This window comes from Bos indicus, chromosome 24, assembly GCF_029378745.1.
Source record: "Bos indicus isolate NIAB-ARS_2022 breed Sahiwal x Tharparkar chromosome 24, NIAB-ARS_B.indTharparkar_mat_pri_1.0, whole genome shotgun sequence".
NCBI lineage: Eukaryota > Metazoa > Chordata > Mammalia > Artiodactyla > Bovidae > Bos > Bos indicus.
The window spans coordinates 32,808,074-32,821,467 of record NC_091783.1 but is presented as its reverse complement, the minus strand read 5'-3'; the positions used below and the strand labels follow the sequence as shown (position 1 = coordinate 32,821,467).

Here is a 13,394-nt window from a genome sequence, read left to right as displayed (position 1 = left end):
CAGCCATAGTCTCTGACAGCATCTAGTAAGCACAGCGTTCCTTCTGATATCTTAATGATTCTATCGACGACTTGTGTACTTCTTTGAACATTCTAAACATTTTTCCTGTGTCGTCACTAGACTGTCATGATGTATGTTAAACAGTTAAAGGCTGTCTTCTCTTTAGAGACCAGGAAACTGAGATCTGCTGGGTTTCCATTTAGGTACTTCATGGCCTGCACAGAACTGAGTCCCAGACCACAAAGGAGAGGACAGCAACTGCAGCACAGAGTCAGGATGGGCCCTCGCGGCTCACGATATCAGCTGCCGTGATGACCTCCATCAAAAGATAACCATCAACGAGCACGTTTAGAGGACACCCTCTAACTGCACAGAAGCAAACTCTGTTTTCTAAAACTCACTGATTTTTTTCAAATAAGTACAAAGAAAAAACATTCCTTGTTAACATGGGGCAGATACATATCAGAAGTGCTGAGTACCATTTTTCAGTACAACAACAGTTGAGACCAATGGTAGCCAGAATCCTATGCAGAAACGAAGTTAAAGCTATACAAATCTATAAATATTAAACAAGAGTAAAAAACTATCTTGTAGAAATTAGTAACTACTTATCCCCAAAGTGCTTTTTACAATGACAACAGAATATAGTTTTCACTGACAATTTGATAAAATATTGTACCCTATGAATACCGGCATTTACACAAGGCATTGTGCCTATAAACTTGTGTGAAACCAGAGAACTCAAGTGTCTGTGACACCTCATTAAACTGGGACAATCTCTAGGACTAAATCATCAAGGGAATAAAAAAACAATACTAATGTTATTAGACACTATTAAAGGGCTATGTTCAACAAACCCCAGGTCTTAATAAAAGTCTTTGTTTAAATGTAACTAAACTGTTTCAATAGGCAGGCAATATTACCATCTATTCTTAATAAAACCAACACGAAGATCAAATGACAAGAAACTAAAATAGCATTGAGAGGCAGAGTCATAAAAGATGCATGCTCAAAAAAAGGAAGCCAGCATCATTTTCAACAGGGAGCTCTGAAGAGCCTTTCTAAATAGCCAGTTGAAGGATTTACGGTTCCCTAAAATCATGGTAGCCAAAACCACATTTTGTATTTAGTTCCTGCAATGACAGCTGATGATGTTCTTTCTGTAAATGGACAAAGTATTTAAGCCAAATCCTTTCCTTGAGGTGCTAGAGCAATATAAATGTTCAGCAGAGAGAAAAAAGCAAAAAAAAAAAACGAGGAGACAGCCACACACTTTGGTTTACAAACCCAAATGCGCTTGAGAACAGAGGCGGCAGTGATGGCTGGGAAAGGCCCTCCTACCTGTGTTTTTTGATGCCATTGGAGAGCGCGTCTCCACCACCACAGTCCTTGCCTTCGGACATTCTGTGCTGTCTACTGCTCGGGGGTTCTGCTTCCTCGTCAAAGGAGTGCGCGGTCACTGCTTCCAGTCTGCTCAGGGACCCTTCGGACTCGGAATCTATGACAGAGCAGGTTCACAGTCAGTGAACTGGGCTTTGGTGCGAGGCTGCCGTAACAATGGATTCCCTCCCTTCATGCATCAGGCTTTGAAACTTAAGCAGCCTACTTTGTCCTTCAAACAATCCAGCCGTTACCTCCTCCTCAGGGATTTCAGAGAACCTGCACCCAGTAAGGCGAAAGGGGATTTAGAAAACGGATACAGGATCATATAAACTTACAACTAAACAGATTTCATACATTAAAAGAGACTTTACAAAGATTACCTAATTCTTTAAGAAATTGTATTCAGTGGTGTCCCCCCTAAAAGAAGTTGTTTTTTTCCTTCCCTTTTCAAAGCAGTTTAAACATAACTTTGAAAAAGCATTTTTTAAACATTCATATATAAAGAAAAAGTTACAGTTGGCTGTACTTGGGGAAAGCATACATTTCATGATACTAGAGGTGCAAAGGTAATTTTTAAATACTTAAAAAAACACTTCTGGTTTTTATATTACTTAAATTCTCAACAGCAACAGCCTGAAGTAGCCATAGAGAATCTAACTATGAGGCAGGCGTTTTTAGGAATGAAAATGCCACATACCCAACTGCCTGTGTATTGAGCGTGGAGCCATCTGCCTGATTGGGAATAGCAGGACAACTTCTTTTCATACAATACGGTGTAGTGTTTAGGCACACACATGTCCTTCCTTTCCTTTCAGCATCTCCAGGGTGCTCTGGGCATGAGGAAGGAGGACTATGGTGTTAGTGAGCGTGCTGATGCTCTCCTGGTTTGTTAGTTGGGTTTTCTGACTCTTTAACATTCTGCATATATATAAATATAACATATACATGCATATATAAATATAACACATATATGCATATATATATAATATTCTGCATAATGTTCAAAGTAGCAGCCACTTAATCTCCAAGAGACTTTGAAAGAGGCCTACGTTTATATTAATAAGTAAATTCCAGATAACGTGCAACTGTCCTTCAGCAGATGACCATACAAATAACTGTCCTCTGCTCTAGGAAGGCCTCCTACATACATGCAAGCAAACGCCCTATTTAAATAAAAGTTTCACCCATCTGCCTAGTATGTATTATGGTGCTCAGGAAATCGTACTTTCTCTTCCCACTACCACACTCTGCAATTCAGCCCAAATCACGGGCCCTTCTTTATATCACATTAGAATCGATTAGTAACGATTGCTGGACAGCTGCAGGTTGCACAGCGCACCTTAAACTCTGGACCCTCGGAATGGTGCAAGTTATCTGCCCAAAAGACTCAGTACTAGGGAAGTCATCTTTACTTTCTGTAAATACAGCTTTGTCCTGACATATACCATATAGTAATGAAAAATATTTTAATGTTAAGTTTAAGGGATATTTCTTTCATTGTCAATTTTGGCAGGCAGTAACATTTTATTGCAAAACACTGAAAACCTGCATAGCCAGTGACAGGAGACAGTCATTCCTTTGATGAAATAAGCAGCTGCTAAAATTATAATAAAATAGAAAAATACTTTTAACATAATGTTAAGACAAAAAAAAATCAGGCTACCATTTTACAACTCTAAAATACAAGCAAAAAAAAATTAATTTTATTCTGCCTTAAAGAAAAAACCATTCTGGTTCAGGTAAACAGGTTAAATGTCCAAACGAGAACAGTGAAGCGACAGAAGTCTGTCCTGGGCACAGTGAGGCCAAGAGGGGAAGAGTCCATTTGCTGGGGCAGGCAAAGGATACAGGAGAGGTGCTATCTCCCCAAAATTGGATTCACATCTCAGTGGGTGTCAAGCAGAAAGAGACAACCAAGCCAGAGAGCGGGAGAAGAAAGGAGTTTTTGACTGCAGCAGATAAAGAAAACACCAGGGATCTTTCTCAAGGCAATGTCTCCCCAACACCAAAACAAGGAAAGTTCTAAGCTAAGTGCACACATCTGCATGAAGCGGGCTGGGCAGTATATGGGTATTCATGAAGGGGTCTTGAGCACAGGAGAAATTCTGCACCGAACTGGGGCAAAGGTTGACAAGAGCCCAAGCTTCAGCTGACTGAAGTTATGAGGGTCAGAAAAGGCCAAGAGCATCTTTCCTTAGGTTCCAGTTGATCTTGTGGTTGAGGGCTCAAGGCAGAGAGAGGGGTGTTGGAATTCTACACAAGAGCTCAAAGTGCTTCAGGCTAATGTTTACTTTGAAAACAGAACTGGGAGTCTTTACAACTGATTTATTAACTTTGTTACTGTCACTTCTCTTGCCTGATAACAGTTCTGTTTCGTTTCCTTTGATCACTAATTACTGAGACCTACTCAAGGGCAAGCATTTCAGGCCAGGCTTAGCTCTTCCTCTGCGGCTCAGCTGGTAAAGAATCTTCCTGCAATGCGGGAGACCTGGGTTCCACCCCTGGGCTGGGAAGATCCCTTGGAGAAGGGAATGGCTACCCACACCAGTATTCTGGCCTGGAGAATCCCATGGACTGTACAGCCCATGGGGCCGCAAAGAGTCGGACGCGACTGAGCGACTTTCACTTTAGATCACAAAACAGCTTAGGCCCAGAAAAGCTTCTCTTACATCAAGAAAGCCATGCCCAGTTTGGTTCATTTTCTCTGGGCACCAGCCCCCTCGCCTTAGCTGCCTACAATGGTATGGCAAGTAAGTCTCAAAACAATGAACGTTGTGCTCAGAGAGGAGTTTTCAGAGGAAGCAGCATGAGGCACAACCCGGACCCAAGAGGTGACAGTGGTCTTGAGGGGTAGACCGGGGTGGTTTGTTCACTTCTACATATTCCTATTTGTTTCATGTGAAAAAAGAATCTCAAGTGCCAAATAAAATAATTTTGCCTTTATTGGTTAGTATTAGTCAAGATGCATTGTTACTTTATAATTTAGATGTCAGGAAAACCAAAAGGCACTGAAGCAAAACCTTCAAGCATTTATTGAACATCACTCTGCACAGGATACTGTGTTTGCTATTGAAGGGATACAAATCGTAAGACAGGGACAAATCTACCTCAAAAGAAAATTCTTAACAAAAAGCAGATAGATACACAGTAAACACTAAACAAGAGGTAAGGCAGAAAGAGCTGCTGCGAAGAAGTAAAGACTTCACTCAAAGTAAGATTTCACCTTACTGAACACCAGCTGGAGACCAGCCACCTTCACCCAAGCATGGGAGCGCTATGCTTACCCCTAGAGACACTCTGTCAGATGACAGTATAGACTCTGATCACTCCACTCGACTTCCTCTTTCTGCCCCTCTCCTAGGCTCTCTCTCTCCCTGCTCCTCCTCCCAACCCTTACTTCTCTCTTCCATGCTCCCAACCTCCTTCTCCCTCTAATAGAATCAGGCTATGCCCACCCTTCCCCTGAAGGGCTCTACCAAAGGTCACCAACTACCTCCATATTGCAAAGTCAGTCCAGTGATCATTTGTAAATTCTTATGGTGACTCATCTACCACAGCTGACACTGCTTAATTCATTCTCCTTCTTTATCTTGTGCAAGGCATGGTAGGATTCAAGGAACAGTAAGATCTGGTCCCTGTCCCCCATTAAGCAGAGGCAGACTGTTTTGTGAACACTTGAGTTCAGTGAATTTTTTTTCCTGGTGCCGGAACAGAAGTCTGCACGGGGGCACTGGGTCACAGAAGCAGCATCAGCCATCCTCACCCAGTGAGGGACCGGGTGTCTGGAGAAGATTGTGACTGATGGTTGAGCTGAGTAAGCTGACAAGGAGTAAGAGTGGGGGTGGGGGAGAGAGTGACAATAGAGGAACTGTTCTGAGCAAAGGGAACGGACAGTCCACGGCAGGGAGAACAGAACATTCGGGGAGGTGAGAGTGGACGACATCAGAAAGCAGTGGTGATGGGGCAGCTGGGTGGACACGAAGCCATGACTCAGCCATGAAGCTGACCACTCAGGCTGAACAAAAATCAGGGGCAGGCAGTGGGACAAGGAGGGAATAAATTGAAGCAGGAACAGGGTAGTACCCTAGTACCTGCCATGAGGTTCTTACACCTGCTAGAAGCAAATCGCCAGGTCATCTCTAAGTGTTCTAGCTTCAGAGGCAAAGAAGGAAAGGAGATCAATGACATGATTCACAGTGTCCTCGAGATAAAAACTTGTTGATTGAGAACAAAAAGCTCAGCTGCTAATAAGAACCTACTATATAGCACAGGGAACTCTACTCAATGCTCTGTGGTGACCCAAATGTGAAGAAAATCCAAGTAAGAGGGATACACATATATGTATAGTCGATTCATTTTGTTGTACAGCTGAAACTAACAACACTGTAAAACAACTATACTTCAATAAATATAAAAGTTCAAAAACTCAGTTACTTCTAGTACTATGTATATAGTATGACATACTTACTTTGTTGGCAATAAGGTTGTTGTTTAGTTGTTAAATCGTGTCGAACTCTTTAGCAATCCCATGGACTGTAGCCCGCCAGCCTCCTCTGTCCATGGGATTCTCCAGGCAAGAATACTAGAGTGGGTTGTCATTTCCTTCTCCAGGAGATCTTCCAAATCCAAAGATGGAACCCGTGTCTCCTGCACTGGCAGGCAGATTCTTTACCACTGAGCCAAGCCCACTGGCAATAGAGAGCCAACCTCAACTTCTATGCCTTCACATGATAGGTATGAGTCATACCCATCTGCCTCCAGCAAAGCATCATTTCATTTGCAGACCCACAGATTCAGATATATTTAAATTCAAACATGTTTACCTAAGTAGCAAAGAGGTCACAAACACTGTGGAGGTTTATTAAGAAGGCGAAGCCTGCCTATAAGATTAATTTTCAAGTGACAGATCTTAGTGCAACTAAGGTGATAATTCAATCTTAAAACATCAGGTTTTTCAATTTTGCCTGAACATACAAGTATCAAATAGGACAGACATTATCTACCATTTCGTGTTACTGGGCAACACATTAATGCCTTAGTGGAAAGTATCAAGTATTAGAAAGACTGTGCTTAACGTGTCATATGGTGGTCACGATAGTAATAGAATACTGTACATGCTTTAAAAACAAACAGGGCCATGGAGGTGGGGAGTTACTGGTTAGTGGGTACAGTTTCATTTGGGGGATGATGGGAAAGTTCTGCCAATGGATGGCACTGTTGGTTGCACAATAATGTACTTGATGCAACTGAACTATGTGCTTAAAAATGGCTAAAATGGTATATACATGACATATGTCAAGTTGCTCCGACTCTTTGCAATCCCATGGACTGTAGCCTACCAGGCTCCTCCATCCATGGAATTCTCCAGGCAAGAGTACTGGAGTGGGTTGCTATTTCCTTCTCCAGGGGATCTTCCCAACCTGGGGATCAAACCCAGGTCTCCCGCATTGCAGGCAGACGTTTTACCATCTGAGCTACCAGGGAAGCCCATACACTATGTGTATTTTACCATAATAAAACCAAAATGAAACTCAAACAAGCAAACAAAAACCTGTCAAGCCAAAGCCACATATCTATCATGCTAGATGTATGGACTATATTCTCGTTCTGTCATCTCTCACCTCAATGCCAATGACAAAACAAAGCCACAGAGACATACAGCAATCTTGATGGATTTGTATACAGGTGTATTTTTAAACACAGCAGCAGAAACTTTAACAAAATCCATAGTGAGATTTCTGACAAAATTAGTCTTTCACTCTTCCTTCTGTTTCCCACAAGATAAATGCTCTAGTCTGTGTACAAGCATTTAAGGCAGACAAAATTCTCTGCCTGATTAACTTCCCAATTAAATCAACAGTCTTAGTAGAAAGTTTGTTTACAAATCTCTGATGGCCCAGATCTTTAAAGCTCTGTCCAAGTGGGGACTTAAAATTATTTCTAACACATCTATCCCCTTTCAACCAAACAGCATGGAAGCCAATGGCTGTGACTGGGTTAACTTGGCTTTGGAAACTTCGCTCATCAAGTTGTATAAGGTGTACAACTTGTATGTCAATCATATCTCAATAAAGTGGCTTAAAAAAAACCCTTCACATGAAGAGGATCATTACCTCTATATTTCTGAGTTATTCCTATTAAAAGGCTGAAAGAAGAGGTCAAAGTTAACAATAGAAACAAGCCAACGATTCTTATGTTCTCCTGATAAACATTTTTTTAACATGACCTTTGAAAACTAGCTTAAGGACAAACAGTACAAAGGAGCAAGATGTGGAAGACTGTGGACAGTGTCCAAATGACCCCTCCCCGTTCCTTAAGGGAACAGGAAATGGTCGAGAGGCACACACGCTCAGTTTAATACCTTCATTGTTTATGGTTTCCCCAAGAACCAGGCATGGTCTAAGAATGTCCAAGGTAACCCTAAGTAACCCAACCTGAAACTATCAGTGCTACATTTTTATTCAGCTTTAAAATACAATTTTACAGACTAAAAAAATAACATAGTAAATACAAAGGACACAAGGAAAATCAATGAGGCCTACCACATTCAAAATAAATTGTAAACAGAAAATCAGGAACCAGGATGAGTCCAGAAGGGGCTGCCAAGAGATTGCGACAATAACCTACAGAGGAAGTGACAAAAGTTTGAAACAGAATCTTGGCAGCAAGTGACAAGAGTCAGAGCCATTCTAGACATATCCTCCCCAAACGAGGCGCAAGGTCAAAATGAAGCAAATGGTATAGTGTTGATTACCACAGAGTTTTTTTAAAAGGACTGGCACGTCCCCAAGCAACTAAATCTACTACTGTTTTCGGCAACTTGCAAAATCTGCACATGTAATTGCAGATGAGGAATTATTCAAAATGTGGTGTATGGGCTACTGAAAATTTTGTCTGTTTTGAATGACTAAATTTGGAGCTTCCCATTTGTCTTGTTGACATCCTTAAAATCATTTTCAAGGTCACCTATGCATACACTCTACAAAGAAAATAATTCTAGAACTAAGGACCAGTTACAAAGTAATTCATAAAAACAAAAATGAAGTGTTTTCACGTGACTTCAGTTTAATAAATCAACGCTCACCAAATAGCTATCACATACCAGGTAAAGGGCTTGTTGCTGAAACAATCTCGAAAGATTAATGAGATATGGGTGGTGCCCTCCAAGTAGTCAAAGTCCAATCTAGTGAAAGACACATAAGTAAACAAATGTTTACACAAAGTGTGGGAAGAGTTGAAGAAGTCACTCTTAGGGAAACCAGGGAAAGTTTCCATGCAGAGATGGCATTTGAGCTGCCATGATGACTAAGAATTCAAGGCAAGGAAAGAGAATACCAGGGGTGAGGGAACAGCAAACAGTCCAATGGCCTGAAAGAACAAGGTATGTGTCCAAGAATATCTGGCATGGCTAGAGAGAAGGGCAGCCAGGAGGAAAAGATGTGGTCATCAGAGATAAAGCTGAAAAGTGGGTCAGATCACAGAGTTTATACCAACTCTGTAATTACAGAGTATGGAGCCACTGGATGCTCTGTCAGGGAGAGGTTAAGACCCATTTTAGACTTTACAGATAACTCTGAGCTTCCCTGGTGGCTCAAATGGTAAAGAAACCACCTGCAACTCAGGAAACCTGGGTTTGATCCCTGGGTTGGGAAGATCCCCAGGCAAGAATAATGGAGTGGGTAACTCCAGTATACTTGCCTGGAGAATTCCATGGACAGAGGGGCCTGGTGGGCTACAGTCCATGGCATCTCAGAGTTGGGACACGACTGAGCAACTAACATTTTCACTTTCTGATGCATCAGCATCCCAGGGCCACTGTAACAATGACTGTAACTTAATGGATTCACTGACCATGAACACTGGGGGAGAAACAGAGAGACAAGAAGACAACTAGATACTCAGAAATGGGGAGGATGTGAGGAAAGCAGGTAAGAGATGACTTTCACATTTGTAGTTTGCACGGTTGGTAGACAAGGAGGCCATCAGCCAAGACAGGCAAGATCAGGATGACGAGGGGGCAGGTCAGGATGACAAGTCTAGTTTCCATTATTTGGAGTTTGAGATGCTTTGGGCCAAAGTAGGACTTTTCAGTAAACAGATGCAAAGTCTAAGAACATCACTATCCTCCACAACCAACTCATCCTCAAGTTCAATTTAGCCTTTGAAATGTACCCCCAAATTTTTTTCACTCAAATATCTGCACTCCTAATCTGTGATGAAATCTATGCCAGTTGCGAGGGGTGCAAAGTTCTTTAAGGAATGTTCTGTCTGCTTGAGTGACAGGGCAGGAAAAAAAAATCATATAAAATGTCAACTACAGGAAATGCTATGAGACTATGAAGCATGGAAAACTCAGCAGTGGGCACAGGACTGGAAAAGGTCAGTTTTCATTCCAATCCCAAAGAAAGGCAATGCCAAAGAATGCTCAAACTACCCCACAATTCCACTCATCTCACACACTAGCAAGGTAATGCTCAAAATTCTCCAAGCCAAGGTTCAAAAGTACATGAACCATGAACTTGCAGATGTTCAAGCTGGATTTACAAAAGGGAGGGAACCAGAGATCAAATTGGCAATAACCGTTGGATCAAAAAAGCAAGAGAGTTCCAGAAAAACATCTGCTTCTAAGAATATGCTAATTATCTCTGTAACAGAACAAAGTGGTAAATTCTATTATGTTTATCAGGATATGACCCCAGGCCTATTGATAAATATCCATTGTTTATCTAGTCTTATGACACATGAATCATGGGTTAACTTTGATCCTATCTCTCTTTTACTTTGTGCAGACTAGTTTCAAGGAATTTGGGGAGGTGGGTTTGAGCAAGTACCCTTAGGGTATATGAGGCTTCCCTGGTGGCTCAGACGGTAGAGCGTCTGCCTGCAATGCGAGAGACTCAGGCTCAATCCCTGGGTTGGGAAGATCCCCTGGAGAAGGAAATGGCAACCCACTCCAGTAGTCTTGCCTGGAACATTCCATGGACTGAGAAGCCTGGTAGGCTACAGTCCATGGGGTTGCAAAGAGTCAGACACAACTGAGCAGCTTCGCTTCGCTTCTGCTTTATTGACTATGCCAAAGCCTTTGACTGTGTGGATCACAACAAACTGTGGAAAATTCTTCAAGAGATGGGAATACCAGACCACCTTACCTGGTCTCCTGAGAAATCTGTACGCAGGTCAAGAAGGAACAGTCAGAAATGGACATGGAACAACAGACTGGTTCCAATCGGGAAAGGAGTGCTTCAAGGCTGTATATTGTTACCCTGCTTATTTAACTTATATGCAGAGTACATCATGAGAAATGCTAGACTGGATGAAGCAGAAGCTGGAATCAAGATTGCTGGGAGAAATATCATTAACCTCGGATATGCAGATGACACCACCCTCATGAAAGAAAGTGAAGAAGATCTAAAGAACCTCTTGATGAAAGTGAAAAAGAGAGTGAAAAAGTTGGCTTAAAACTCAACATTCAGAAAACTAAGATCATGGCAACTAGTCCCATCAGCTCATGACAAATAGATGGGGAAACAATGGAAACAGTGAGAGACTTTATTTTGGGGGGCTCCAAAATCACTGCAGATGGTGACTGCAGCCATGAAATTAAAAGATGCTTGCTCCTTGGAAGAAAAGCTATGACCAACCTAGACAGCATATTAAAAAGCAGAGATGTTACTTTGCCATCAAAGGTCTGTCTAGTCAAAGCTTTGTTTTTTCCAGTAGTCATATACGGATGTCAGAGTCGGACCATAAAGAAAACTAAGCACCGAAGAATTGATGCTTTTGAACTGTGGTGTTGGAGAAGACTCTTGAGGGTCCCCTGGACTGCAAGGAGATCCAACTAGTCCATTCTAAAGATCAGTCCTCAGTATTCATTGGAAGGACTGATGCTGAAACTGAAACTCCAATACTCTGGCCATCTGATGCAAAGAACTGACTCATTGGAAAAGACCCTGATGCTGGGAATAATTGAAGGCGGGAAGAGAAGGGAATAATAGAGGATGAGATGGTTGGATGGCATCACCGACTCAACGAACATGAGTTTGAGTAAGCTCCGGGAGTTGGTAATGGACAGGGAGGCCTGGTGTACTGCAGTCCATGGGGTTGCAAAGAGTCTGACATGACTGAGCGACTGAACTAATGATGCACAGGGCATCAACAGTGGGGATCTGATCTAGTCCAAAGTCAAGCAGGTTCCCTGAGGAACAAAGGTTAGGATATGTGTTCATTAAAGCAATAAAGAGAGGAACTGAAACTTTCCATCTCAGTTAAGTTACTTTCATGCAAACTCTTGTCATCTCTCATCAAGGACACCTGGACCTCAAATCAATTTTAACTCTCAACATACTCACTTGCTAACAGACTGTAAACTCCTGAGTTGGGATCATGCCTTATTTGCTCTTAATTTCCAATTCTTAGTATAATGCAAGCATATTATAAAAATCCACAATATTTACTTTAAAAAAGGAAACTTTATAAAATACTAACCTGACATGATCAGTATACTTGTTTGCTGCTCCCCATCACTTACAGATTAAAAAGCAAATTCTTCAGAACCTTATCACAAGACTCATTACAGGCTGGTCCTGAATTACCTTTGTGGCTTCACCTCATTACCATTTCTCAGCATTTGGAACACTTAACCCCTGCTTCGGCCACAGTGCATTTTCACGATGTCTTGGAAAACAATTCTCTACCTTCGTGTGCGTTAGCTTCTTCCACAAAGAATACTCCACCTCCATCTTACCCTGCCGGAGAACTCTTTACTGACTCTTTACTCAGGCACCAAGAAAAACGCTTCCCTCACAGAGGAGCTTACACTCTACTTGTAGGAGTCCAGGAACAAATGAACAATATGTGTGAAAGTTTTTTTTTTTTTAAGGCAAGAGAAAAAGGAGAGAAAATGATACAGTGAAGGTCTTTCTGAGCAGGAAAAGGAATGGAATGGAGGGGTAAACCCTGCAGATGTTTGGGATGAGAGAGCTCCAGGCAAGGGGAAGCGAAGGCCTGGGGGGACACGCCTGGCAAGAGCAGGGACAGCTGCTGAGGTCAGTGATGGAAGGAAGGGACTGAGGAAGACAGGGCAGACCTCAGAAGGCGGTGGGCAGAGCTCAGAAGGCGGCAGGCAGCCAGATGGAGGGCTTCTGGCTTTTATTCCAGCTGGAAGCAAAGCCATTACAGGGTCCCGTGTAGAGAACTGACCTGAAGAGACTCACATTTGGAAATGGTCACTCTGAACGCTGGGCTTGAAATATTGCTGTGCAAGCAGAGAGACCAGTCAGAAAGCCCTTGTCACAATCCAGGCGAGAGATGTGGGGGATCTGGGTGGTGGGAGTGGAATGATGATAAGGGGTCAGATTCTGCTAAATGTGGTAGGAAGAGCTGACAGAATGTGTTGATGGACTGAACATGGGATACGACACCTTTCCTCTGGACCCCCCCAAAAAAAGAAATCAAAGAACAATTAAAAAAAACAAAACAAAACAAAACAACCCACAGTCTATGACAGATAATTCAAAGGTTCTCAACCTCAGCTGAAGCAATTGTAAAGACGCATCCTTCATCCACCAAAATATGCAGGAGGGGCAGGCTTGTGAGCAGTAGTGAAGAATTTTCTTCTGGACATTTTAAGACACTTAGGCGATCTCACTTAAGTGAACGTGCCAAGTAGATAATTAGACAGGAGTCTGAAATTCAGAGACAAGACTGCGTCTACAGACACAAACTGACAGATTTATCCAAATTTGGGCAATATTCGCAGGTGTGGGACTAGGTGACGTCACGCAAGGCAAGCTGTTCAAGCTTTAATGTCTGGACGATCCCTACAGATTTGAAGAAAACTGCCAATTCTTATTCACTAAGTCTGGGTTGGGACCTCTGGTTCTGCAAGTCCGACAAGCTCCCACATGAAGCTAATGCTACTCAGACCACACTCTGAGCACAAGGGCACTAGAGCAGCCCAATCCAACCTTTCTGGCACCAGGGACTGGTTTTGCGGAAGAGAATTTTTCCAC

At 42.4% G+C, this 13,394-nt stretch overlaps 1 protein-coding gene across 12 annotated transcripts in view; it reads right to left on the bottom strand.

Annotated features, from left to right (window-relative positions):
- Positions 1-13,394, bottom strand: part of OSBPL1A (oxysterol binding protein like 1A) — a 226,820-nt gene that overhangs the window by 67,455 nt on the left and 145,971 nt on the right. For 6 of the 12 annotated variants that reach the window (XM_070778804.1, XM_070778801.1, XM_070778802.1 and 3 more), the window contains 3 exons: positions 2,081-2,213; positions 1,607-1,659; positions 1,342-1,498 (listed from right to left, as the gene is read on the bottom strand). In XM_070778804.1, the coding sequence (XP_070634905.1) occupies positions 1,342-1,498; positions 1,607-1,659; positions 2,081-2,213 (343 nt within the window). The remainder of the gene's footprint in view (positions 1-1,341; positions 1,499-1,606; positions 1,660-2,080; positions 2,214-13,394) is intronic. The other 6 variants (XM_070778805.1, XM_070778811.1, XM_070778807.1 and 3 more) reach the window with 2 other exon arrangements.